The 24,285-nt window shown below is 46.0% G+C and overlaps 1 protein-coding gene across 1 annotated transcript in view; it reads left to right on the forward strand.

Annotated features, from left to right (window-relative positions):
• Nucleotides 1-24,285, forward strand: part of Vstm4 (V-set and transmembrane domain containing 4) — a 78,847-nt gene that overhangs the window by 3,461 nt on the left and 51,101 nt on the right. The window contains exon 2 of the mRNA XM_051141807.1: nt 3,317-3,715. Within this exon, the coding sequence (XP_050997764.1) occupies nt 3,317-3,715 (399 nt within the window). The remainder of the gene's footprint in view (nt 1-3,316; nt 3,716-24,285) is intronic.

Here is a 24,285-nt window from a genome sequence, read left to right on the forward strand (position 1 = left end):
CCTTCCCAGCTGGGCCTGAGCTTCAGCTGTTTTCACGTAAACCCAGCCTTCCTATGTATATGCTTGGCATAAGGATCCTCCCACTTCAGGGCAGGAAGGTGCTACCCAGGGTACCTGGCTTTGACAGGGAACCCCACTACTGAGAGCCTGTGACTTTCAGCAAAGCTTTTTTGACAGAACCTGTGGTGCTTAGCCATCTCAGGTTCAACGTCTCCACCTCTCTCTCTCTCTCTCTCTCTCTCTCTCTCTCTCTCTCTCTCTCTCTCTCGTGTGTGTGTGTGTGTGTGTGTGTGTGTGTGTGTGTGTGTGTGTGTGTGTCTCAGGAAGGGTGGCAGATAAAGGGATGGGGTGAGCCTTCATCAACAGGGCTCACCCTGCATGCCTTTGCCTGCTGCCACACCAAGTGGCTTTAACAACAAACACGTCTTCACTAACAAGGGGTAAAATCTGAGATCAAGGTGTGTGTGTGTGTGTGTGTGTGTGTGTGTGTGTGTGTGTCTGGTTCTCCTCAGGCCTCTCTGCTTGGCTAGCAGTGCTATCTTCTCCCTATACATACAGACTTCCTCTGCTTGTGTCTGCGTTCTGAACTCTTCTTATATGGCCATCCGTCACATTGGTTCAGATTGTCACTGGGTCCACCTTAAGGATCTCATTTAACTTAGTCTTTGTCTCTGAGCACACCCACAGTGGAAGGTACTAGGAGTTAGTACTTCAACGATGTATGAATAGCCTAGGGCACACAATTCAGTCTCCCATGGGATGCACCGATGTTGGGACCACGCGCAAGGAAACGAGAGTTGGAAGGAAGGTAGAAGGGCTTGCTGCTGGAGAGAAAACAGTGGGTGGGTGCCCTCGGAGGAAGTGGGTGGGTGGGTGCCCTCTGAGGAAGTGAGCTCCGCCCCTTCTCTTTCTGAAGCTGAGGACAGGATGGAGAGGATTGCTAGCTTGCCTCCAGGGTGGACTCTGGCCTCCCATGGGGACAGTAACACTTGACACATTCTCTCGGTTACAGCCACTATAAATAATCCCCTCTTCATGTAGAGTCACCAGGAGGAGCCTGGAGCATAGCATCCCACCCATGTTGTTTCCATTTCCTCTCTTCCCAGCCCCTCTGGCTCCAGTGGGGAGCCTTTGGGGGGGGGGGGTCAGGCTTGCCTTGGAGTCTCTAAGCCAGCTGCTGCGTTTTGGCGCTCTCTCTTCTGTCCAGTTCCCAATGGCTAATGGGATGGAGGTCAGCCAGGGGTCCCATCTGCCTCCTTATTCCCCATGGAACTCCCACAAGAGGTTATCTGCACTGAGGATGAGGGGGAGGTGCTGTTCACATGGGTCAAGTGCCAGCCAGGTGGATGGGGTGCATGGAAGATGTGGGCCACTTCTGTCTCATGCTGGTTGGCTTCTGGCAGCAATGGCACTGTTCCTGGGGAAAGCAGGGAACAACCCATAGGTCTCTCCTAGAGATCCCAGGAGCTTTGACTTGGCCACATCTGTGCAGAGTGCCTTTTGTCATGTAAAGTGACACTGAAGGTCCCTAGGCCTAAGATCAGACTTCTCAGAGGCCCCTTGACCTGTATTTCTCATTTATCTCCTGGCCTGGCTCTGTCCCTTATTGCTAGACAGAAGGGATTGGGGACCTCATGCTGGGGCATAGCATCCAGCAGCCTTTCCCCTGAAACTACTTTCATCAAAGACTGTCATGGTGTGGGGTGCTAAGTAATGCCCCCCAATATGTATTGTCCTAACCCCCTTGAGAATGTTACCTTACATGACAAAAGGAACTGATGGATGTAATGAGTTGAAGTTCTTGTGTTATTCTGTAAGATCCTGAGTTTAGCACGCAATGTCTAAGAAGGGCGAAGGGTAGAGGACTGACCCTTAGAACATAGCTTTTCAAATGATAAGTTATTTGAAATAACCAAGAGCCTGACTGCTGTGGCTTGAATGTGGCTTTTCTCCCTCAGAAACTCAGCTTGGAATTTGATCTCCATTGTGAGATACTATGAGATGAGGCTTTTAAGAAGTGGCCAGGACTCTGTCCTCATGAATGGATGAATCTGGTCATTCAATCAATGACTGTTGTCTTTCCATTGTGAGATACTACGAGATGAGGCTTTTAAGAGGTGGCCAGGACTTTGTCCTCATGAATGGATGAATCCGTTCATTCAAACAATGACTGTTATTATGGGGGTGGGTATTTTGTAAAAGCATTTACCTAGGTCTCTCAAGCACCCCTGTCTTGACATGGGACGGCCTGTGCCACCCTGGGACTCTTGCCGAAGGCTGTGCCTTACAGTGATTCTGAGGGCCCCTGCGTGTGAGATGGGCCCTCCCGTGAGCTTCAGGGTGGCGTGGCCTGTGTTGTATCACCCATGGTGCACCATAGGAAGTGGATCAAGGGAAAGGTACCCGTGGTCAGCTTCTCTAGCTTCAGCTAATCTGTATGCTCAGGTGGGTATTGGGGTGCTTCACTGAAGCCCAGGAGTAGAACTGTAGCTAGCTGTGGGCTGTCCTTATGTCAGTTTAAACTAAGAAATAAAAGTGCAGGTTGTAGTGGAATGGGCCTGGAATTCTGAAGCATCTTTTGGAGGGTATTAGGAGAGCCCCATATCCCTTCAGGTTCCAGAGGCTCCTTTCTTCATTTTGTCCTCTTTAGGTTATTTGTGTGTTTCAGTTCAGACCATAGATCCTGAGAATCCAGAGAAGCCACTGAGAATTCCTTGTCAGGCCAGCTCACTAGCACTAGTTTAGCCTTCTCTCTGCTCGACCATTACTGCCTAGAGCTGGATTCACTGAGACTAAGAAAGTGAGTGGAGAGGAGGACAGACAGATTCAGCCTCCGGTTGACCAGCCATCACTGCAGGCTGCATCCCAGGCCTGTCTTAGGCAGCTCTGACCCCACAGCCCTGTCAACATAGATTAAAAACACACCTTTTTTAGTGGAGAAGATGGGGTATGGGTCGAGTTTTCCAGAGAGTCTCTAAGTCCTGATTCATATGTGTATTCTGAATTTTCATGGCAGATCTTTGAGAACATGTCTGTTCAGATGGCCAGTGTTTGGCATATCACGTGAAGGAGACCATCATACGTAGGAATGTGGCACCCCATAAGGCCCATAGAAGAGCCAGCCCTCTGGTCATAGTGAGCTTGGGGAGTGAGTGTAGACAGTGAGTGTAGATGGTACTGAGGCCATTGCCTCTCTGGCCCTATAGAGCAGCCAGATGCCACCAGCATACGTCATGTCCCTAGCCCCTGGCAATGGCCTGGCTACATGAACTCTGGCTGCAGCCTTCATTCATTGTCTGCTCCTTTTCCTTTTCAGAGGTCTGTGGTGCTCTCAACGTCACTGTGTCCCCAGGACCTGTGATTAACTACTTGGAAGGGGAAAATGCCACCCTCCTCTGCCACGTCTCCCAGAAGAGACGGAAGGACAGCTTGCTGGCCGTGCGTTGGTTCTTTGCCCGCAATGGCTCCCAGGAGGCCTTGATGGTGAAGATGACGAAGCTTCGGGTGGTTCAGTACTATGGGAACTTCAGCCGTACTGCCAACCAACAGAGGCTGCGCCTGCTTGAGGAGCGCCGAGGAGTGCTGTACAGGCTGTCTGTCCTGACACTCCGGCCAGCGGATCAAGGGCACTATGTCTGCAAAGTGCAAGAAATCAGCAAGCACAGAAACAAGTGGACAGCCTGGTCTAATGGCTCCTCGGCGACAGAAATGAGAGGTGAGACAGTGGCTGGGGTCTCTGAGGAGGTGCAGCATGTAGGAGGAGATCAGGGGTCCTGGCTTTTGTCGTTATATATGTGCTGGCTGGCTCGCTGGCCCTGCTAGCACAGGGCAAGCCTTGTGGCCTCTGTGGGCCATAGGCCTGTGTCAAGTCACGAGGATGAGGACAGGTTTTGGAGATGATGGCTGACATGGAATGTAGATATGCAAGTAAGGACAGAGGACTGGGCGACTGCCTCCATGCCAGTCATGGTCTGCCGGAAACGTTGACCTTTGTGTGCTTTCAGATAAAGAAAGCCAGGCCCTACTTACACTGTCAGAGATCTGTTAGAATATGGCCTGAACGGCACTTACTTTGCATTTGTACTGGGACCTCATGGTTCTGAGAGAGAATGAAGGAGATGGGAAGACGTGACTGCATGGGTCATAGTGCACCGTGTTGGGGAAGTATTCAAGTCACAGAGAGCAATGGTCTCTGTTATTTTCTTGGTGCTGTGTCCAAATACCAGACAGAAATCATTTAAGGGAGGAAAGGTTGATTATGGTTTCTTGTTTTAGTGTTCAACATGCAGTCTCTTGGCCCCCATGTAGCAGGTCAGATTGTCATGGCAGCAGGAGCACGGGGTGGTGGGGGGCCCATACTTGCATCATAGCCAACACAAAGCCAAGGGCACAATAGGAACAGATGGGATGATATACTTCCAGGGACCCTCTTTCTCCAGCTAGGTTCTACTGCCTACAGTGTCCACTGGATCCTCAGTGGACAGTTAGCACCAGTAGCTTGGGACCAAGCTCTCAACACCAGGGGACACATTTCAAAGGGTAATGATAGTAAAAAGCAAGCGGGGTCTTTGGTCCACATGGAAGTGTCTAAGTGCATGAGAAGCTTCCAGAAGCAGAAGCCTTCCTCTTCACAGAGGCTGAGAGGTGATGTGTGTTCAGATATGATCAGAATAGGGTGATCTCTGGACATGTTGAGTCTTCTCAAGTGGGCACTGTGTGCCAAGTGCGTCATTGCAGGCATGTGGCCTTGAACTGTAGTTACTGTGCTTGTTCAACTATTCCTAGGACAAAGCTGAGCCTCCTCAAGAAAGGCCCTGAGGAACTAGACTAGTCTTTGGTGGGGGAACAAAACTTTGGTAGTTCCCGGCCCATTGTTCAGAGCTATGCCTGGTACCCAAAACCAGGTGTGTGATGGGAGGGCCTGATATAAACTTGCAGCCCTAAAAAAGAGGGTAGCCTCATGTTCCTGATCTGCTGCCAAGCTTGGGTCTCAGCTAACTGTATGGTTTGTTAGGAAGGATGAAGGCCCTGGGGTAGCGCCCCCTTCCTGCAGGCAGATAGGAGGTGAGTGCATTTTCCAAATATCTTGGCTGCCAAACATCATACAAAAAGGTTGTAATTTTTAATCTCTGGTGTTCAATGTTCTAATTACTAAGACATCTCTGGCAATATATATATTGGTTTTTTGAGACATGTTTCTCTATGTTATCTTGGCTGTCCTGGACTTGCTTTGTAGACCAGGCTGGCCTTGAACTCACAGCAATAGCCTGCCTCTGCCTCCCAAGTACTGGGATGAAAGGCATGCGCCACCATGCCCAGCTCCTTGGCAATGTTAACGCACTCAAATTATGTCTTTGATAGCATCAAGCTTGGATTTAATTCTACACACAGTCAAGAGATTCACAGAGTAAAGATGAATGCTTAAAATATGAAAGTGAGGCTAATGTTATTACATAAAATACATAATAGTAAAGCTGATAAGCTACATTGTTTTGGTAAGCTTTTTAAAAATTACTTTTTCTTCAGTTGTGAAAGGTATTTTTACAGTTGTGTGAAATAAGGGATAATGTTAAAAGAGATAGTCTATGTGGGGGGTCTTTGAAGCAGCCACTTGTCTTTGGGGTTAGGGTTATGGTTTGTAGTATGAAGTATTTGCAAAACCACAGTGTACTTTCCCTGCTTAAGCAAATTAATTCAAGAAAGCAATTGACTGCTAATATAAATATGTATTTTGGCTGGAAAACAAAATTATATGGTGGCTGAGGACACAAACCACACAGATGCTGACTTGGCGCTACAACATGATGTGATCCTTTGTTTAATAGTGTATGCATGCACCTATGCACGTGCATGTGTGTGTGTATGCACGTGTGTGTGCATGTGTGTGTGCACGTGTGTATGCATGTGCATGTGTGATATGTCTGAATGTCCTGTATATGCTGAGTTGTGTACTAAATAAGTAAGTCTACTGCCAGTGGCAAACACTATCAATTAGTGCATGCAGAAAGGTGTACCACCTTTAAGTAAGCAACCATCTAGCTTATTTTTTCATGTGAAGCTGCTTTAAGTGAGTGAAGCTAGGTTTCTTCTAGAACATTTATTTGGAAACTTGCTTCAAAAATCCAAGGCAGCTTGCACGATGTCACCAGAAAGTAATCAGGATCTTTCCCCTTCGTCTCCCCACTCGCTTCCTTCTCCTTCCATCTCCACTCTTCCCATTCCCCTTGGCCCACTTTCCCTTTCCTCATTGTCTTTTATACTTATTTTCATCCCCTTCCTTCTTTCTTTCTTTCTTTCCTTCCTTCCTTCCTTTCTTCCTTCCTTCTTTACATCTGAGTAATATTTCATTGTGTGTAGGTACCACGTTTTCATTATCCATTCTGTCAGTTGATAGACATCTAGGTTGATGCTGTTTTCTAGCCATTGTGAATGAAACAGCAGTGAACGTGGCTGAGCAAGTGTCTTTGCAGTGGGCTATAAATACCTTCGGTATGTGCCCAGGAGTGGTAAAGCCGGGCTATAGGGAATTCTATGTCTAGTTTTTTGAGAAACCTCCATACTGATCTCCAAAGTGGCTGTACTCTTTTACACTTCATCCAGCGTTGTATAAGCATTCCCATTACGCCATATCCATGTGAGTATGTGTCGTCATTTGTGTTCCTGGTGGCCATTCTGATTGTGGTCTTTCATGTGGTTTTAATCTGCATTTTCTTGATGCCTAATGATCTTGAACACCTTAAAGTGTTGACTAGCCATTGTGTGCTTCATTTGAGAACTTTCTGTTCGGTTCCACAGTCTACTTTTTTCCTTTGTGTTGTTCTCCCGGTGTTTCGTTCCTTGAGTTCTTTGTACAGTTCAGACACTAATCCTCTGTCTAGGCGCACAGATATTCTTCTGTTCTGTGGGCTGTCTCCTCACTCAGTAGACTCTTTCCTGTGCTGGGAAGCAGGCCTTTAGTTTCCTGAGGTCCCATTTGTCAAGTGTTGGGTTGTCATTCCTGTACAACTAGAGTCCTACCCACGAGGTCCTTACCTATGCAAATCCCTACTTTCTTCTCTAACAGGTGTTGGTTATCAGGTCTTCTATTGGGGCCCTTTATCAATTTGGAGGTGAGTTCTGTACAGGGTAAGTGGTAAGGATATAGATTTTTTCCCCTTGTATGTTGAAGTCCTGGTTTCTCAGCACTCTTTGTTGAAGGCTCTGTCTTTTTCCTGGTGGAGTGTGTGTGTGTGTGTACGTGTGTGTGTGTGTGTGTGTGTACGTGTGTGTGTGTGTGTGTACATGTGTGTGTGTGTGTGTGTGTGTGTGTTTGTCAAAGGTAGGTAAGCTGTAGTCCCATAGAGTATATTTGGTTCCTCTATTCTACTCTGTTGATCTATATGTCTGTGTTGTGGCAGCATCATGCTGTTTTTGTTGCTTTGTAACTTGAATCAAGCATTGTGACACCCCATTTTGTTTAAAAGTGCTTTGGCTTGATCTTTTGTGCTTCCACATACATGTTTTTCTTATGTCTGTGAAGAGAGGAACTGGTATTTTGATAGGGGTTGCATTGAATGTAATCTCAAGAATGCTTTTGGTAGTGTCTTAGTTACTGTTCTACTGCTGTGAACAGACCGACACCATGAACAAGTCAACTCTTATAAAGGAAAGCATTTAACTGGGGGCTGGCTTACAGTTTCAGAGGGTTAGCCCATGACCATCATGGCAGGAGTAGACAGGCATGGCACTGGAGCAGGAGCTGAGAGTTTTACATTCTGATCTATAGTCAACTAGGCAGAGAGAGGCACTGAGCCTGGTGTGCATGGGCTTTTGAAAGCTCAAAGCCCACTCCCAAGGACACATCTCCTTCAACAAAGCCATATATACTGCAGCAAGACCACAGTGTCAAATCTTCCCCACTAACTGGTGACTCAGCATTCAAGTACATGAGCCTATGGGCTCCATTTCAAACCACAACAAGTAGTGTGACGGTTTTAACAGTATTTGTTCTGCTGATGCGTGAGCTGGGAGGTCTTTTCCTCTTCTAGTGTCTTCTTTGATTTCTTCCTTCAGTGTATGAAAGTTTTCATTACAGAGGTCTTTTGTTTCCTTAGTTATATTTATTCCCAGGTGTTTTATTTTAATTTGTATGATTATTGTAAATAGAATTGTTTTTCTGACTTTCTTTTTAGTATGTAATACATATGAAGGCTACTTAGTTCTGTATGTTATTTTGTATCCTGTCACTTTGCTGAAAGTATTTACCAGCCTATTTTTTTGTTGTTGGAATCTTTAAGGTCTCTTATGAATAGAATCATGTCATACGTAGATAGGGATGCTTTGACTTCCTCTCTCTCTCTATTTTTTTTAATTTTTTTTCTTGTCTTATTGCTCTAGCCAAGACTTCAAGCACTATACGAAACCATGCAGATACTTCTCATTTTGTGGTAATTTGTGTAGTCTAACTTGTCATCCTTTTTCAGTGTGGTATTTCTCTTTCAGAAGTTCTATTTACTCAGGTGCAATTTACACTTGATCAACTACACAGAGCACCTTTTGGTGTTTAATCTTGGGAATTATTTCCAACCACATGCCCACACGCTTATAAAAGTATTTATAGGGAAGATATGAAGGGACAGCGAGATGAGAGGGATTGGGTTTCATGATGTGAAAGTCACAAAGAATCAGTAAAAATTTTTTTAAGTATTAATAATTTTCTCTCATACTTTTAATGTAAAAGCATTATTTTTATCTCTTTGAAATCCATTTTGTGTAAAGATAATTTACTTTTGTTCCCAACTATTCTAATTATTAGAGGATAAAACAAGTCTCCCCATTATCAGTGTTTCAGATTTTTAAAATGTATTTTATTCTTTTTATATGATTTTTTTTCTTTAAGATATACTTGAGAAACAACTTACCTAGTATTGTGGATATTGTGTTAGGTGTTGATTGATGTATTGACTTTTAAAATTACCGTTGTGTTGATATGTGCATCTATTTTTTGTGTTCTATGCTGTTATGGAAAAAATGCCTGAGTTTGGAGTTTCAGTAAGGAAAATGGGTTAATATAATTCAAAGCCTTAGAGTCTAAGAGCTGGAGATTGGGTGACTGCATCTGCTTGGCTCTGATGTGAGACATCTTGGCTGCAACACAATATGACAGTGGGCATCATGGTAGGAGCATGTGCAAGAAGGGGCAATTACTTGGTGAGGCAGGAAGCCAGAGGGAGGTAGATTTAAAGCTGTGTTTGGTCTTTCTGTAACAGCTTTTAAGGAAACTAACCGGGGCCTGCAAAAAACAAAACAAAACAAAACAAAACAAACACTCCCGTTAATCCCTTCTGAGAGCAGCTCCTCAGTAACCTACCAAACTGGCTCCACTTCTCCAAGGTTCCAACACCTCTGAGAGTCACTTGTTGGGGATGAAGCCTCTAGCACATGAATTCCTAGAGGGAAAACTCATAATTAATAGCCATAATTTGCACATCTTTGCTACTTTAGTTGTTCTTATCCAGGAGTCCTGTGTTCCTTCATCTAGCCCAGTTTTTTCAAATATCACATAAAACTACATCTACATATAACATTTATTTTATTTCCCAATATTTCATTGTTGTAATTAAAAACTATCCCTCCCACTTATGCACGCACGCACACAGTTTGGGGTTGGTTATTGGTGAAAAGTATGGAGTTTGACTTTTGTTGACTTGTTTTTGGCAATGCATGAGTCCTGTGTTCAGATGTGGCCTTTTCAGTTGCTTATCAATGTGTCTGTGACTTTATATGTTGTCATTTTTTTAAAAATCATATCCCAGTGACCAGTACTTTTAAACCATATTGTATGATTCTGCCATGACCTTAGCTTCACTGTTTGGGTTTCCATCCTCATCACATTTGCTATTATTCTCTGTACCTCTTGTTAGAGAATTAGTAAGAAGCCAGATTTAAGACAATCATGGTCCCTACTAATCAACTCACCAGAAAGGCCATTGGGGTTGCCTGGGAAAACTTGCCCCTTTGGAAAGCTCTCAATTAGACATCCATGCAATGTCTGCCAGAGAGAGAGAGAGAGAGAGAGAGAGAGAGAGAGAGAGAGAGAGAGAGAGAGATCATAAGCCCATCACTCACATGTATCTGGTACCCTTCCTCTTTTCTAGGCATTTCCATCTTCCTTAGCTGTAATTACTTTAGGGTCTGTGAGTGGTCAACCAATAGGCATGCCAGAGCTTTGTTCCCTTGGAGGGGGAGGGAGGAGAATGGGAAGTCACCTGGGTGCAAAGGGTCACCACTGGGAAGCTCACACACCAGGCTGTTGAGTAGATGAAAGCCATAGACATTACTGGGGCAGCACCACCACAGTTCACAACCCTGGTGTAGTGTACTCAGGCAGGATTCAAAGTGTTCATGTGTGTCACGGTACAGTCAGGTCTGACATAATGGCATGGTTCATACTATGGTGCTTTGATTTGCTCCCTTGAGTGGGAGAGAAAGGGAAAGAAATGGAGTACAGGGACAGACCATGCGTAACCACCACCCTGTCACACACCAACCTACATCCTGTGGATGGCGGAGTCACGGGCTTGTCAAGTGCATTACGATTGTGAAGTGCAATAAAAATGGGAGCAACACCAGGGAAAAACCCATGATCCCAACCAGCAATGAGCACACCCCAGTATCTGCAGCACTCTTGCCTCACTCTGCTCTGTGTATGTACCTGTGACCTTTTTCCCTAAGGCTGGCCATGCTTGGAGCTTGCATGCATGAAATAAGTAGTGGTTTAGTGGAGTAAAGCCTACGCTAATAAACTAATTCTTAGGGCTGCCATTTTACATTTTCAATGGAAGATTATTAAGCCATGAGAGCAGGGATTTTGAAGCACGGGAAATAGACATTGGGGCCTATCAGCTGTGATGTGCTGGGTTTTAGCAAGTGCTCCTGGCAGCACTGAAGGTCGCTGGTGTGACGTGACACAAATCCGTAGGCAGGAATGACGAATAAATGCTTGAGACTCCCGAGGACCATGAGGTCAGCCTCAGCTTATTGTGGAAGGTCTGTCACAGCAGATGAACTTGTCAGTGCAGATTTTCTCATGTGACAGTTAAAAAGAAAGGCGAAGAGTGAGGCGCCCTGCACCATTTTCTGGGTAAGAGACCTGCGTAGAGAAAACAGAGGCTAAGGAGTCCTCTGGGATGCATGGTGTCAGAGTGCCACTAAAGCTTGCTGGGCCATCATCAGGGTCAATTCTAGGTCTGGTTGCACTTAATTGTTCTATCAATGACATTGAAAGGGGTACTCACATCACCCTAACAGACTTTCAGCAACTACAACATTGAGAACTGTTTTTAACATTGGCGAGGAGTACAGCATAATAAAGATGTTTCCAGAGAGGGAAAGAAGCACAGGCAGGAAATAACAAAATGAGACTCAATTTGATGGCAGGCAGAGTAATACATTGGGGGCACATGAATCTTAAGCACCGTAGGATCCTCAGCAGGAGGCTAGGAGGTTGTCTCTGTGAAGAGATAATGGAAAGTGATTTGATGATCTTGTGCAACGTGACACCACAGTACATCAGCTGCTGTCATTTCTATGCATGAACAGATCAGCCTGGCATCTCCAGGAAGGCAGGCGAGTGTGCCATGCACTGTAATCAATGTGCCATGCACGTAACAACTCTGACAATACAGTCCCAGAAACACAGACACAATTCCCAAAAGAAAGTCAAATGTGAAGAAATGAAGTATAGCCCTGGGGAGAGAGTCTGGTCTTTCAGTCCAAGAAGTTACGGTTGGCTCAGTGAAGAAGTTACACTAGAAAAAAAAATACCTTCTGGTGCTAAGCGGATTCATGTATTCCTCCACTTAGTGGGTATGGGGTATGTACCTTACTTCACTTTTCTGTTGCTGTATTAAAATGCCTGAGACTGGGTAACTGATAAATAATAGAACATCATCTAGCCCACGATTCCAGAGGCCAAGAAGTCAAGAACATGCTACTGGCACTGTTGAGCTCTGAAGGCTTCCTCCTCCTCAGAGTAAGGCAGAGGGCTCCCTTTTTTATAACAGAGCCATTCCTGTATAGCCCAACTTATTGGCCATGTCCTTAACCCACTGATGGATTTGGGAGGGTCCTGTCTGACCACCCTTCAAAAGTTCCACCTCTCCACATTGCTGTATTGATGACCAAGTTGCCAGTGCAGGAATTTTTGTGGGCACTGTCAGATCCTAGCAGCATCAGTCAAGTTGCTTACTAAGCCATTGAAATCTGGGACCACATGGGTGGATCCATCTGCAGGAGGGACAGCCCATTGTGAGTGCAGTGATAGAAATATACACAGGACACCATGGAGATGCACAGAGAGGGGCCCCTTGCTAGCCAAGAGAGAGCGCAGTGCTGGAGCTGACACTGGTAGCTCCTCAGGGTGTGTGGATACCCAGGGGTCACAGACTGGAACATGAAAGGGGCTATACAGAGCATTAGAATGTTTCCAATGGATGTTGCAGGCCGGTGTTTGCCTGATAAAATGTGTCACTGGAGCCATTGTTAGGGTGTGGATTCTCAAGCATGTGCATTCGAGTCTAGTTTGTGAGCTCTGAGATGTATTTGACAAGTCAGTGCTTTCAGCCATGGAATACTACTGTAGGACACACCCCACAGCTTACAGTGGATCTGCCTGTTGGCTGGCTGAAACCTGGGTTTGAGGAAGTGAAAGGGGAGAAGTTTGTCTTCTGTAGTTGAAAGGATTGAAACATTTGGCAAAAAAGGAAAAGAGAGATACTAAGATGTCAAGTGAGAAATTTACTAATGAGTTGAGTGGGGCTATGAGAGAGATTTTTAGGAAGACTCAGTGGAGGGTGGAGCAGGGCAAGAGGTGATGGTGGAAAGCTTCCTCTCAGGCTATGATACTTTCTGTTACCCCTATGGATAGGAAGGTCTTGACCAAACCCATCTGCACTCCCCATGAGGTGCTGCGGACTGGTCACTTCTATGTGTGGGACATGGCAGTGTGAAACTCAAGCCCTGTCTTCCTATGTTGGAGGCTCAGAGTGCCAGCTGCCTCTCAGCATGCTCTCCCCTCACCCTCTGCCCCATGTCCATCGGGCTGGTATTCCATTCTCTGCTCTCTGAAGAAAGTCCTTTTCCTCTTTTGATCAGTTTGATCTCTCTCAGCTTTGTGACTCCTCCAATCTGTTATGTTCCATGACCTCTAGACTTGTTGTCTCTCTAGGGCATTGATCTGGCCAGGTCCATCCCAGGAACTGCAGATTCCATAGTTGGATTGGTTAGCATGGCCTGGGCCACAGTTGGATCCCTAAGCCTTACTGTTTCTTCAGCTGTGTACACTGTGTGTCAGTAATGAAGTCTGAGGGTCCATGGGGCTCTGACTAAGAGAAGGCCTCCCCTTAGTCTTGGTACCCCGATCCTAGGGTCACCAGCTGAAAGCTGGATAGGCTAGTTGACAGGGCTCACCCTGATGGCCCTGTGTGAGTGAGACATTGTCTTCCACATTAGGCTTCTGCTGTGAGGGCTGCAACAGCTTTGGTCCTCATGACGTTTTTCTTGGGGGATGGGGGAGAGACCTTTGGTGATTTTTCAGTCAGTTTCTGCAGTCTGTAGGAACAGGAGCATTTAAACATTTTTGAGACAACCCCTACCCCCATGTTTAGAGGGAGCTCCCTTCATCAACGGTGAAATGCTCAGAACAGCAGCAACCTGAAGACTCTTGCAGTTTAACCAGGGTTTTACTCTAACCACAAACAGCATAGTTGGATGAGCCAGACTGTTGTGCGATTTGAGGTTATATAAGTCAGCCTTCGGTGTGGTGTGGAGATGAAGCTAATGGACAGGTAAAAGTCTGGTGGCAGAGTGGGCAAGATGGCTCAATGTGTGAAACGCTTGTCAGGCAAATGCGAGGGCCTGCGTTCTGTTCCCAGAATTCACCTGAGGACCACTGGGATGTTTGTAATTGCAGAGCATCTCTGGGGAGATGAGAGGTGGAGGCAGGGGAATCCTGGGTTTACACCATGTCAAGCAAGAGACCCCCAACAGGACAGAGAGTGGAAGACAGCAGCCCAGATCTTCCTCAAACCTTCACATAAGCTCGGAGCATGTATGTGCCCAAATCTGAACATAAGAATGCATATCATGGAGAGAGGGGGGGGGAGGGAGGGAGGGAGAGAGGGAGGGAGGGAGAACACGAGTGTGATTTATAAGAAAAAATGTTTGGGGGCAAAGATGAAACCAGAATATAATTTATCATCTGAGCATTTGACCCCAAAATGTGAGAGAGGACTTAATAATAAGAGTTGGAATTAATACCACAGGGAACAGATACTTCAGGGTTTCAATGGAAGAAGCTAACTAGATTCCTTCTCTCTGGGGACATGGACCAGATAATTAGGGATGAGATTTACTAAACATTTAGTGTTAGTGCTTAATTAAGCAAGCACACACCATGGTGTTTTCAGTGTCAACAGGTCCAGACATTCAGAAGGAACAAATTGACAGCCAGAGTGTAATTTTAAACAATACTCAGACACATTCTTCACTGGACCAACCCACAAGCCAACCACCAGTTTTGAAGGGGGGAAAAAAAGTCAAGAGATAAAAAACTTAAAACTCCCAAACATATAGGAAGCTTTCATTTATGAAGCTATCCTTGGGACCTTGCCCAAAGAGGCAGGAGGTAGATAGCTAGTCTCCTGCTGAACTTGGACCCCAGCCTCCTAATCCAGGGGAGGGGCAGAAGAAGAGAGGATGCAAAGGTATCACTATATAGCAGGTATTCTTGTCATGGAAGGAAGGCAGGGGCAAGGATACAGTTCTGGGATGCAGATGAGAGGTCACTTTAGGGGGCTGTAAGGTCCTGCTTGGGTCACAGTTGGGTTCCAACAGAAATCATGGGCCCTGACATGTCTGAACTGAAGGCAGCTGAGGCCTAAACAAGAGGAACAGAAACTCAAAGAATCAGGGGGCACTCAGGCTGAGTGTGAGGGCAGATGAGGGGAGTGGATGGTGATGAGAAAGAAGGTGGAGAGGTGACAGGCTGGAGAGGTGGCCTGTCCAGGGATTTTAGCACCCTGCCAGGTCCTGCTTCCGTGTCTCTCACCTGTGACTCAGTACATGGACACAAAAGAGCTTCCAGAACATAGTTTACATGTAAAAGGTGATTGAGTGAGTTAAACTCTTAGATAAACTTCCCAGTTGAGACGGACAGAAAGATGGATGGTGAATGACGCAGAGTGAGTAATGAAGTCCTGAGCTTCCATGCTCCTTGGCCACAGAACGCTGACCTTTGCGAGTGCTCCCTGGCCACAGAACGCTGACCTTTGCGAGTACTCCCTGACCACAGAACGCTGAGCCTTGTGTTCTGTAGCTGGCTCCCTTGAGGAATGTGGACTTCCTTTGCAACTGCCAGGCACCCTGGGAAGTTTATCTCTTTTTTTTAATCCTTTGCTTTGGTTTCTTTGTTTTCTAAAGTTTTCCTTAGCCTGAGTGCAAAAAGCAAGAGTGGCTTAAACTGAACAAAGCCTGAGCTTCAGTATTTATTTGCCCTGGGCAGGTCACTGAGGGGGCATTTATGACATACATGGCTCTGTCTCAGCCTCAAGAGAGGCTGCCTTTGACCTGAGTCTTGGAGAGGTAAGAGGAAAAGGAAGTGACAGGCAAGGCCCAGAACAGAAACTGAGGTCTGTGTGTATATGGCTCCTCCCCCAACTCGTGTGTGTATGTATGTATGTGTATATATATATGTACACACACACACATACACATACACATACACACATATATACATATATACACACACATACACACACACACACACACACACACACACACACACACACAGAGTGGTAACACAGCTATGTCTTAACTTTTTCTCCTTGGGAGTTATCTGGCCCTTGAATATGGATGGATAGTGAGCCTACTAGCTTTAAATTAGGAGCACAGGAGTTGTTAACTACTTATTAGTTTGTTTTCTGATCACCTTACACATATTTTTCTTACCTGGATCTTGGCAGTATGGAGCCTGAGGAAATGAAGGCAGAGTGGTGTCTGTTCTCCTGGGTACAAATCAGCAAGCCTCACATGCCAGAGAGCAAGGCTTAGACTTCCGCTCTTCTTGACAGAAGCTAAGAATCATCCTCTGCTTAAGGAATCCTGCTTCCCTCCTGTGGAAAGGCTGTAAGTGCAAGTCCAGGGCCAGCCCATGCAGGAGCAGTGAGCTCTGTGGCTGCTGCGTCTCTGTGGCTTCCGAGGCTTCAGAGAGGAAAAAGGCCTTGAGTGGAATGCTGCTCTTGTCCCTGGCCTCTTCCATAGCTTCCGATATGTAACCTTATCATGGTCCTGCTTCCAGTTCCTTTTGAATAGTCTGCTTCCCTAGTACGTCCCCCCATGCTGTGCCAGACCATACCATACAATACCATACCACAGACTGACTAATTGATCCACCCGTTCCTCTTGCTTTCTGCTGAGACACAGTCTCGTTACATTGACCAGCCTTGCTTCTACCTCCTCCTGTCCCAGCTAAGGTGTATGGCCATATACTTTCAGAACCACGTCACTCCTGTGAAATAAATATACCGTGACCTATGGACTAAGGAAAATTCTAGAAAGATAAAGATGTAGATAATACAAGGGACACACATGCCCAGAACACACTCTGTAGGTAGTGATGTGTTCTAAGGCAGCACAGTTGGCACAGAGTGAGAGCCTGCGATTGCTGTATAGTCCCAGAGGAAGGCTTCTCTGATGCAAGTAGCCTCAAGAGTCCAAGTCTGAAGGTCATTCCGAAGGTTATCCCCTCGGAGACTGTGGACCGCCATCCACCTAGCATAGCAGCTCTTGCTGTCTTAGCCAGAGAAGCTGTTATTGCCACAGGAGACCCCCAATCCCCAGCCTGTTGTGTTTTCTCATAAAAGGAGAGATGGAGAGGGTCACTAGACCCTTGTCTGAGATTCTGATCACCTCCATATTCTTGATTCCTAGCTGTTACATAATTCCACCCCAACTGCAAGTGGTCTTGGGAGGAGTAAGTATTAAAGAAGCAGAGAGTTAACTAATAAACTCCACTTATAAAGCCATGGGGGGAGTTGTCATCCATGCTGGGGTGAGATTTTTCTGTGTTGTGACTATTTGATGCCATCCATGATCTTATGAGTGACTCCAGTGAGTTCCCTGGTTTGCTAAGATAAGCTTGGGTAGAGTTGCTCCTTGGTGCCCTATTTGGGCATAGTAAACTTATGCTCATGTCCCCCAGGGAAAGTTCACCCACAGAGATGTACCCATCCTTGACGATACCCATGCAGCTCTTCTGCATCTAACTGTCTTTGGTGCTGTTCTGTGTCTACTTCCTGTGGCGACATGAGCTCCCTGAGTTTCCAAATCCTTGGGAACACACTGTTGTGACAGGTCACTCACAGTGCTGTCACTCGTGCTTTCTCTTGTCTGAACTCAGAAGGTGTTATCTAGATTACTCTTCCTGAGTGCTAAATCCTGCCCAGGGCTGGACAGGAGGCCAAAGCCCAGGGCTCCCATGACCTACAGGGCTCTTCCATGTGGAGTGCTGGGACCTGGAGCCTCTGGCCCTTCTAAGTGGTGTCCCTTCTTCAAGCAAACCCTTCCTCCCCCCATTCACCCCCAAAACACTCAGGGGCACTGCCAGAGAGCCTTTGTTTTGACAAGGACCAGCTGGTCATCCTGTGTGTTAAGTGTTTCCCATATGGGCCTACCAGGGACTAGGTAGCTTCTGCTGAGGTCAACGTGCACCAAATCCACATTAATGCTTTAGCCAGCTTGGCCAAGCAACAGAGACAGAAAGGCTGAGGTGGGTCTTCTCAACTCAGAGGCAACCTTTCTTATGCCCTTGGTCCTTGGATGTAACCTATACCTGTCTCCAAAGCACTTCTAATAGTTGAATTCTTTGTTAAAGAGATTGAGGGCATGAGTGAACAGAGTGGGGAGACAATTTCTGGACAAATGGATCCTTTAAAATTGTGTGGCCATCTGTAATATGGGTGGCTTGATCAATCAGTCAGTCAGTTTAGATAGATGGTTGAAGGACTCAAAAAGTGCTGGAAGTCTCTCAGTGCACTGCGGACATTAGCACAGGGTCTTCGTGTGAACCTAGTCACAGCTGTGAAACGCACCCTTTCCAGGGACATATCCGGGGCCTTCTTTTCAAGTTAGGAGTCAAGGCCCTTGATGCCCCTGTCTAAGGACAAGTTCCCTACTGCCCATGCAAGGATGTGCCTGAGATTCTTTCTTTGTACCCTACTTCCTGCCCCTTCTAGACTTAATCGGTTTGTTGGAGTCCTCTGGGCTACAAGCTGCTTTTTTTGATCCCAAGGCTGCTTTCAGCCAGCAGCCCCCAGAGAGGCAGCAGTGTGGTGACTCTCACAACTTCCTAGATGACTTCCTGTTCTGCTCTCCTGGCAAGGGTCTAGAATAGCTGGCAGCCACATTGTCTGGGCCACTGCCTCCTTGAGAAGACACACAGAGTCTGTCTACTGCTGCCAGGCTCAAAGCAATGACAAAGCAGCCAGCAGTCAGGGGTTGACTCTGGTAGAAGGGATATTTATTACTCTCCCCCACTGTGATCTTTGGAGCAACTGACACATAGGCACAGAGGTCAAAGCCCCTCTCTATAGCTGGCGCAGCTGCACCGAGAAATCCTTCTGTCTCTCTGTTCAGCAATCATCCCCATCTCCCTCTCCCTCCCTGCAGGCCTGTAGAGGAACTAGAGACCCTAAATTTTGTAGCCAGTGAAAGGTTGGGTCCTACACCTGACTTTCCTGGATGCAGGCAGGTTGGAAGAGAAGACAGTGCATCAGTAATTACGGTGTGGGGAGGGTAGTAGCTGCTCCTCCTGTGAGGAGTCCTTCCTGAGGCATGCTTAGCCTCTGTCCCACCTAGCAGCCCCAGCCTCTAGCTACAGAACAACCTACCAGTGACTGGCAGGTTCCAGAAATTGCAGCAGTTTGGACATGAGGCTTGTTTGCTGTCCATTCCTTATTGTCTGACTATACAGCTGGTTTATAAGGGGAGGAGACCATTAGCCAAAGTACACAGACTTGTTGGCTTCACTTAAAGAGCCTGCAGTCTCCTGATAGCTAGCTAGTTGAAGTGAATTTTTTTTTTAGGGGGAAAAGGGCATTTTATTTCAGAATGTCTTGGACCAATGTGAATAATCTGGTTGAAAAATGTGTCACATTTTCTTTTGGTCCCTGTGTTTTGTGGTGGTAGGAATTAAACCCAGGGCTTCACACATAACTGAGAGGTACTTGACCACTGATCGAGCTATAGCCAGCTTCCAGCAAACTGCTTTCAAGAAAGTATTCCTATTGTCTTTCAGCCCATCTGCCCTGGAGAGGCCTCTTTCACTGTGTGCCTACAGGACAGATTGGCCAAAGTCAGTTTGTATCGGCCTTGTGCATGTGCCACAGAGGGAGGGACATCTATGCAGGGAACAGAGCCACAGCCGCTCCACTACAAAGGCCTTGCTGTGGACAGGCGGTATCAGACAGCCGGCTTTCCTTACAGTCTGTGTTCTCAGACACATAGCTGGACATTGTGTCAAATTCCCTTGAGATAGCACAGGCTTAGCGGCTGAAATAAGATAGTGACAACAGAACTTTGAGGGAAATTCCTGAGGCCTTGGCAGGGTCTCTGTGCAATATCTCTTTCTTGTAGGAGCAGATAAGTGTTGCTGACCTTCAGATACCAAACAAAATGGCTGCTCTTTCCCATAAAATTGCCTGGGGTGGGAAGGCAGGTGAGAGCCTCCATAGCTTAGAAATGCCCGTCTTTGAAATTTCCTAGGCTGTGTCTCCATGTTGTACTAAGAGGAATTGGCTACCTGCCATCATGCATGAGGCAGAGGGACCTGAACTTGGATTAAATCTGAACCCTGGGTTCTTCCCTTGGAAGCTGCATGGAAGCGATCTAAGGGTACCTGCTTTGGCTAAGGGAGATGACCACCTATTCCAGCCAAAAGGCTCGTGACAGGAATGGAGAGCCCTTTTGTTTTGGCCAGTTGGAACAACTGGCCCTTGGAAAGGACTCTGAGGCAAAGAATCCTTCTAGGGGTTGGGATCCTAGCAGTCAATAAAATCACAATTGTGCTCTTAAGGGGCAAGCTGCCTGTGAGTAGAGATGCTCATGGCATCTCCGACACTGCTGGGAGCACGCCATATATTTGAACCCATGTGACCCTCACTGGTCCTGTCATTGGTACATATCACCTCTGTTTTATAAGCTAAGGCATCAGCCACTTCAGTTGAGCACTTTAAGTTAGTGTGAATGGGCTCACCACACCCTTTAGTTCCTTTTTAAAAAACTGTGTGCATGTGTCCATGACATTTGTACTTGTTAGTGTAAGTGTGTGAATATATGCATGCATGTGGAGGACCGGCCGGTGTTGGATGTCCTTTGATGGCTTTCCACCTTTAGGTTTTGAAGCAGTCTGTCACTGTACCCTTTAATTCAGCCAGTCTAGCTGGCCAATAAGCTTCAGAGTCCCCCAAGTCTCCATCCCCCTGCCCTCCATCTCTTGAGTTACAAGCATGCTTTGCTATGCCCAGACATTTTCCCCACTCTTTTTGATAATTTCATAAATGATTACAATGGTTTGATCAAACCAACCTCCCCATTTCCTCCTCTCCAACTTTTACTGTGTGTCCCAGCCACTGCTTCCCCATGCCAACTTGGTGCAGTCTTTTTTAACCGAGTCTCTAGTGTGGCTTAGATGTCCATGAATGTGGACCCATCTACTGCAGCAAGGGTAGCCTCTCAAGGGCCACTTCCTTGAAGAAAACTGACTCTTCCTCCCACCAATCAGCAGTAGCCTCTCACACAGGGGCGGGACATTGTGAGACCCACCCCATCGTTGGCTGGCTTGACCCTGTGTAGGTCTTGTGCATGCACTCACAGCCACTGTGAATTATTGTGTGCAATGGCCCTGTCTTGTCTCCATTTTTTTTTTTTCCCTGCAGGAAAAAAAATTTTCTTTTTTATAGTAATCCCTGAGCCTTTGGTGGGGGTATGCCATGGATGACCTATTGAGAGCTGAGCACTACATGGTCCCTTATTCTCTGTGTGTGACCAGTTGTGGATCTCCATACTAACTACTGTGTACTGCTCAAATAAGCTTTAATCTCTGGGTTCAAAGAGAAGAGTTTCGCTGAGGGCAGTTCATGACTATTTCCAGTTAGCAGAGAAATAGCGCTAAGGCCCCCGGCTCTCATGTAGGCACCAGAGATCCAAACTCTGATCCCAAGCTTGCATGGCAGGCACTATATTAACCTGCTGCCTTCTGCAGCTCCTACTCCGTATTTTGCATGTGACTCACTAGGCTCTCAGTTACTCTGGGGCCATAGACCTGGGATAGGGATCGCGGTTCTGCACGTGTGACAACTTCCTGAGTGATGCTGCTGTAGCTGACTCCTGGACTACAGTGGAGTGGTAGTCTCTGAACCATGATGACCATCTTTCACCTCCTGAAGCTAAGCTACTCAGAGGGTCTTTTACATCTGTTCTGTGCTGCCTGCATCAGGATTTTGTGGTATCATCCTTCCCCATCCTCAGTAAACTGAAGAGTAAGGTTGTGGAAACTATTCAGGCTAGTTGGGAAAATGGATGGACAGTTTTAGGGGACAAAGCCCATCAGGATGCTTTGGACCTTGAGCCTCAAGCTCAAGTCTCCTCCTATGCATTTCTCTTTATGGCTTCTTCCTCCACTCCAATCTGCTCTGCACCTTTCCAACATGGCCACCTCGCTTAAAATGCACCAGCCCCTTTAGACTCCATCAAAGCCCACAATAAACACATGATTATTATTATATTAAGTTCTGGAATCTTGGTTGCTCTTGGTAGAGTACAGGAGTTCTGGATTAAGACAAATTGAGCAAGAAGGTTGAGTTTGAATAATATATTTACATATACACATACTCAAGACCATGTCGGCAATGAAAGCTCATTCTTGGAGGGTCAGGCTGCTTTCTATCACACACACACACACACACACACACACACACACACACACACACACCCCTTGCCAACTTCCAGGAATATGTCAAGTGAAGGTGACAGGAGTTTTCTTTAGGAGGGGGAAAAGAAATCTATAAATTTTTGCCTTCTGAATAGCATCTTCATGTGTTCCTAAATTGCGCATTTGCTTTTAATTTTCTATATGTGAGTATTTTGCCTGTAAGTTGTCTGTGTACCATGTGCATGGCTTATTCCCACAGAAGAGGGTTTTAGATCCCCTGAAACTGGAGTCACAGAACATTGTGCACCTCTACATGGGTGCTGGAAGTTGAGCCAGGTTCCTCTGGAAGAGCAGCCAGTGCCTTAACCACTGAGCCACGTCTTCAGCCACCTGCACAGTTATCTATGGGCTCATATACTTCAGTTCTCATACTTGTTCTTAGGCTGGGAGATTGCAGAAAGGAGCAGTGAGGGAGACACACAAGCCTTCTGGAAGTTAATCCAAAACTGCTTGCCTTCCAGAAGTTTATCTGGAGCTGCCCTAGTGGAGCGATAGAGAAAGTGACAGCCAGGAATGTTTTGAAAGCAAATGAGTTTGGTATGAGCATGGTATGAAAACTGTGAGGATCGTAACTTAACAGTCCAAGCTTCCTGCCTCAGAACCCTGAAGGGCTAAACCCAAAGCAAGAAACAGACCGGACTCTAAAAACTCAGTTCCTAAGCAGTTCAAACCCTGAGTGAATTAAAGTAAACATTAGTCTTCTTCCCTTCGCTCTCAGGAAATGGAAGACCTTTCTAGAGACATTGTGATTCTTCTAACAGGGTCTGACATTCACTTTGGAGAAGTTCTCAAGCACACTGAGACAATGTCAAATCAAAACCAGATGGGAGAAACGGGTGACATTGCTATGGAAGTTGTCGGGCATGGCTGTTGCAGTTTGTCATTAACCTGGTTAGGAAATTACATTAGAGGCTGGAGGATCCATTGGAGAACTGGGATGTCTGAAGAAGAGTTAGACAGGCAACCTTGAGCTGAAAGAGGCCATACATGAAAAGAAAAACCTAATAAAGAGCTTTTCAGCAGGTTAGACACATGTGAAGAGAAGATTAGCTATCCAACAAAGGCCTCAAAAGACAAAAGCATAGAAAATTAAGAAGTGAAATCTTAAAAGTTTGGGAGTGGCAGGCAGAAGTGTGGCTCTCTGTCCTGCACAATAAAGTTTTGAAGTTCACTGCCCAAAAAAAAAAAAAAAAAAAAAAAAAAAAAAAAAAAAAAAAAAAAGAAGTGAAATCTATGACAACAATAATTCCGGAAGTGCAATAAAATGAAATGAGCATCAGGCCATCTCTACATTCTGCCCACCTTTCTAAAATCCAACTTCTTGCTTCTCTTGTCTAGAGCTCTTCAGCCACAGATCTTGTGTGACAACTTAAATTGCTGAAATTTAATTCAATTGTATTTTTGTTTGCTTTTTTGAGACAAGGTCTCTTTGTGTAGCCCTATTTGTCCTAGAGCTAGCTGTGTAGACCAGGAACTCACAGAGATCTGCCTCGCTCTGCCTCTCAAGTGCTGAGATTAAAAGCGTGTTGTCTTGGTCAGTCAATCAACATTTTAAATGCTCAGTAGCCACATGTGGCCAATAGCTGCCCAACTGGACGACACTCGCATGGAACATTTCTGTCTACACAGAAAGTTTTGTTGAACAACCAGCTCAGTCCCTGATATTGTATGTGTTTTGTTGTTGTTGTTGTTGTAGCTGTTTAGTTCCCTAGTGTGATGTTCAGGGTATTACATATTGTAATTCAACTCTACTGAAAGCAGAGCAAGTAAATCCAGTGACCAATCACCAAATAAAAGAAAAATAATCTCAAGGGTAGGAACGGCTGTCTTTGGGAGTGCCTTGCATTTAGAGTGGTCTCTGTGGCATGATTGCAGGTGCTTCTGTCTGGAATAATTTCCAGCATTGCACCATGGAAGGTGGTAAAAACCACCAAGGAAGTGGCTGTTTGAAAGTATGTGGGGGCAGGTGGGGCTCTCATTAAGCTGTACCTTGGTTTTTCCATGTACTGGCTTCTAATACACTTATATAATGCAAACCTTTGGCCTCCATTCAAGTATGAGTCTTGGTGTGGAGTTATCAACAGCTGTTGCTTTTGCCCCATAAGGGACATTTTCTGGTTTCAGGAGACAGTTTTGGTAGCCTCAGATGTGGGAATGCCACTAGGATCTCGAGGATGGAGACAATGCCTGTCCTTGGTGAAAGCCATTGTGTTTCTCCTTGGTATCTGGGTTGTGATGACTTAAGGCAGGTTTTTTGT

Source organism: Acomys russatus, chromosome 3 (assembly GCF_903995435.1).
Source record: "Acomys russatus chromosome 3, mAcoRus1.1, whole genome shotgun sequence".
Lineage (NCBI taxonomy): Eukaryota > Metazoa > Chordata > Mammalia > Rodentia > Muridae > Acomys > Acomys russatus.